Below are 4,303 nucleotides of genomic sequence, written 5' to 3'. Positions count from 1 at the left end.
CTCTTTCACTGCAAACCAACGGACCCTCACTTAAATCCTAGTTTTGTACCCTACTTCGTCAAAATGCAAGAGGGGGGAGGTGGGGCACTCAATGAAAACTTGTTGGGCCAAAGTTATGTTCGGGAATCAAATACTTCCGGGGTACAAGAAAGATGGGTTGTTTGCATGACATAACATTGGCAACACAAAGTTTATTTCAATTTTTCTTACATCAAAATTGTATTTCTCAGGTCACCCAACAGAAACAACACAATTCATATGGATGGCAAGATATCTTGGAAAATAGAAGATTTCAACCAACTTATCAAAAAAGAAAAAGCGGGTAGAACCCTCTGCAAGAGCAAAAAACAGACACAATGAAAACAAACTTCAGAGTTCAACAAAAAAAAAAGTCAGAAGGTCTCTTTGTCATTACCCCATACCTCATTTTATTCTTGTTATTATAGGGTATGTTTGGTGGTTTTCCGTTTAGGGAGCTCCAAAACTTAGTTTGGAGAGTAAACTCATTTTGGTGGCATGTTTGGTTACCCTAAAAGTATGTTTGAACATGAAAAATTTGCCTGAAAACTCAGTTTGGAAAAAGCAAGACTTGGATTACTTTTGCAAACTTTAATCCATACATACACATACTTGTTGGATCACTAAAGTTTCAAAAATCAGCTACCAAGAAACTAAGTAGTAGATTCAAACTCTTGAGGAAGGTAATGGTAAGTACTAAGGAGACTAAAGAAAGAGATAGAGGAACAATGAAGGCCTCTGAAGTTTACCATGGCCATGCTATATGCGTGTGCAAAAACTGATTTGGTGAGGCGGCAAATAATTTACAAAGGAAATCAAACTTAAGAGTTCACCAGAAAATATGGTATTCAATCCAAAATGGCAGAGAGATCAGGTAATTAAGAAATATACTTTTGCTAGCTAAAAGATACATTCCGTCCAGTGAGAACCAGAAACAACTGTTTAGGCTATGCCGTCAAGAAATTAATTTGTTCTCTCACTAACTCATTTAACCATTCGTTCAAAAAAGTCCAACTATGTAAAAACTGACCACCATCAGAATATCATGATCTAGCCTCCAAAGTGTCTGATTGCAAATGCTCTAATTTGCCAATGATTAACGCTTCTTCTTGCTTCCCTTTGCGCTGGATTTTGATGGTGAAGCTACCAAGTATATGAACAGGACCATGATGGAGATCACCGAGATTAGAGATCCATACTTAGCCAGCAACCTCTGTGGACAAGAAAAGTTTGATATTAAGGTAATGACTTTATACAGTGATACATCTAGAAAGTGGTTGCAAAGAATATCATTGAAAAGGTATTAAAGATTGCATTATTTCCTTCATGAATCACACATCTATCTGGGGAGAAAAATGCACAACTAAGCATAACAGATAAACTTTATTTTCAGTGTCATCACTAACACAACTTATCAAATCATCCATTTATCAAGAATGGATCAAGCACCAGAAAGGTGAATGAGACCCATTCATCATGCTTGAACAAAGACATGCAAATTTAACTATCAAAATAGGCAACCCTCATGATAATTCAAACTTATATGTCATTTGCACAGTTATGATGATTGCAACTATAGAGAATATAAAATAATTTTGTCCATACCTTAGCCTGAGATATCAGGTCAAACCAAGTAGAATACATGAAAACAAAAAGTAAATATGTCAGTCAACATAAAAGCAATTGATATTGATTCATGTAACTGTCAAGTTCAAGTATACAGGAAATATACCCATTCAAACTTCTTCTCGGGAGGTCTATCAGAAAGAACATCCAAAGGCAATATGGGAGTTGAATATGCCTCCTAATAGGGAAAAAAACTACTACAATAAGAAACAAGTTGCTCACCAAAAATCAGTGTTGCTAAATGGCAGAGCCATGGCTGCTATGGCAGAATGGCATGGCAGATTTTTCGCCAACTGCCATAAGCAATTTGTGAAAGAAAGCCCGCAATGGCATGTTTACATGGTGGAATTTTGGCATTCCGCCATTGATAACATTGCCAGAAATAAAAAATAGACAACAATTCCAACAGATATTAACCTGCAAAGCAGCCTTTGTGGGAACACGGAACTTTATGACAGCTGGTTCACCAGCAAATACTCCCTTTGATTTTGCCTCCAGCTCAAATGTGTGAGAAATGATGCCACCACTGAAAATAGCACTTGTTTGTAAAAAGAGATGAACTAAAATGCAGCAGAGCAGAAACAGGAGGTAACCTGAAGTAGAGAAAACAATAGGAAACTCACGCATCAAGCCTTTCCCATGACTTTGATGTGCTACCACTGATTACATCAAAAGCATCACTTGGCCAGCTATCGTCTGATAAGCTTACATCATAGGCCGTCCTTTAAAAAAACACAAGAAAATGGATAAGTAAAAAATTCGCAAAATAAAAATAGATACCATACAATAAGATTTTATTTTTTTAAAAACAGAAAATCCTAAATTTAACAATTCAACAAGTTACAGGTGGACAAGGAGTTACAATTTATAAGGCTTGTTTACATAAACGTGATATCCTCTCACATTAAAAAGATAAACAGAGGAACTCAAGAGTTTGGAAATAAAACCATGATTCAACAGAAGTGACAGCACACAAAGACCTATCTTATTGATTGACTCAGTCATTAACACAATCCTGTAAAACACATGAAGAGGAAAGCTTATGCATTTTGGTACTGTCCTCCAGAAAATCCTTAAAAAGTAAGGGGGCAAACTAATAGTAAGTTTGGTTTCACGTTTGTGTCAAATCAAATGCAACTATTTGTTGTTTCTGTGTTCATTCTCATTATTTGACCTAAAATTAAAGAGTAACGTGCGTATCTAAGCAAATACAACATGCCATTCACTTCTCAATTATCTGAAAACACCCACTCTTCAAATTTACAAGTAGCACCACTAAATGCCCTCAAAAACCCCAATCAAACCACCAAATTCAAAGTTTCCACATCAAATGAAGCATCATCAAGGAACACTCCATTTCCTCAACAATCAGATCAAGCAGATAAAGCAAAATCACCTTTCTTCCCACTTACCTACTCATGCAGGCAAAAGTGGTATGACCCAGATGCTAAAAAAAGTTGCTTATAAACAAAAGTCACTAACTTTTATCATCTCTATCTTCTTTTAAGAAGATCAGATATTACCCTTTTTCATAAATTCCCATACCACTTAAGAATAAGAAAAAAGTAAACAAGATCCAGCTTAAATTTCATCAGCAGCGAAGTAGCACAAACACAATTCAAGCATTTGAATTAAACAAAAAGGAATGAGGGCATGCATGCAAAGGGGAAATTGGGATCTAAGACAACAAAAATTGAAAATTGAAAAAATATGAACGATTTGATGGTAGATCGGAACGTACGAGGTTCCTTGGTTGTAGATGTCGATGGTGACGGAGACCCTTTCGGCGCCGGACTTGAGTCTGTTGAGGGAGGCCTTTTTGTGAGCGACGATGAAGGGGACATCGGAGGAAGCTTGCAAGCACAGCAAAAGGGAAGCTAAGAGCGCAAACGCGATCAGAGCCTTCGCGATTGGATCCGCCATTGGCACTGTGCAGAGAGAGAGAGAAAGAGAGAGTCAATGAGAAATGAAGAGAGAGAGAGAGAGACGGAGAGAGAAGAGAACGTGGGAGTCTTTTTTTAATGTGGTTTGTGATCTGGGGCAATTCGATCGAAGGCTAGGGTTGCAAGGGATCGCAGGAAGGAAACAAATACTCCGGTGATTTTATGACCTATTTGGAAAAGAAAAAAAAAAACTTAAATATTTGTCTCATATTTTGCTTAATATTTTTGTTCAATTCAACCTTATATTTCACATATTCATCTAGCTATAAAAAAAACATATTCATATAATATATCATAAAAAATAATTTAATTAATTAAAATGTAATAAATAAAAAGAAAAAATAGATTAAATTAAAATGATAAATTTTCTAAAATAAGAGATCAGATGTCTCTATTATGAAATAGGATAAAAAATTAGGCATTTGACAAAATAGATATAACAAAGTTTATTTAAATCCAAAAAATAGAGGAACTTTTAAATATTTTGATATCTCAAATTATTTATTTGTTAACTTTTTATAAATAAAAGTTTAGATATTAACATGGTGTAACATAAGTAACAAATAATCTTATCTCTTATGTTTAAACTAATGCATGTTTTGGTATAATTCAAAAGACAAATTATTCATAAAGGTATAACATTTTTTATTACTTTGAAAAAAATAAAACTTGAAAAGAATAATATAGACTAAAATACATTTTAGTAATTTATGTTT

General features: G+C 34.7%; 1 protein-coding gene across 2 annotated transcripts; it reads right to left on the bottom strand.

Moving 5' to 3' along the window:
* Window positions 1-820: 820 nt before the first annotated feature.
* LOC114400627 (translocon-associated protein subunit beta-like) lies at window positions 821-3,719 on the bottom strand. Of its 2 annotated transcripts, XM_028363167.1 has the most exons (7): window positions 3,618-3,692; window positions 3,386-3,591; window positions 2,268-2,366; window positions 2,062-2,170; window positions 1,751-1,822; window positions 1,624-1,629; window positions 821-1,231 (listed from the first exon to the last, which is right to left on the bottom strand). In XM_028363167.1, the coding sequence occupies exons 2-7, from the start codon at window positions 3,565-3,567 to the stop codon at window positions 1,115-1,117; spliced, it is 585 nt and encodes a 194-aa protein (XP_028218968.1). In that variant the 5' UTR covers window positions 3,568-3,591; window positions 3,618-3,692; the 3' UTR covers window positions 821-1,114. The 2 variants fall into 2 exon arrangements, with proteins under 2 accessions (XP_028218968.1, XP_028218967.1); XM_028363166.1 differs by having other exon boundaries at window positions 3,386-3,719.
* Between the last annotated feature and the right edge of the window lie 584 nt (window positions 3,720-4,303).

This window comes from Glycine soja, chromosome 19, assembly GCF_004193775.1.
Source record: "Glycine soja cultivar W05 chromosome 19, ASM419377v2, whole genome shotgun sequence".
In the NCBI taxonomy this organism is placed as follows: domain Eukaryota; kingdom Viridiplantae; phylum Streptophyta; class Magnoliopsida; order Fabales; family Fabaceae; genus Glycine; species Glycine soja.
Note: the sequence above shows the minus strand (reverse complement) of the source record. Positions and strands in the feature narration are given on the sequence as shown.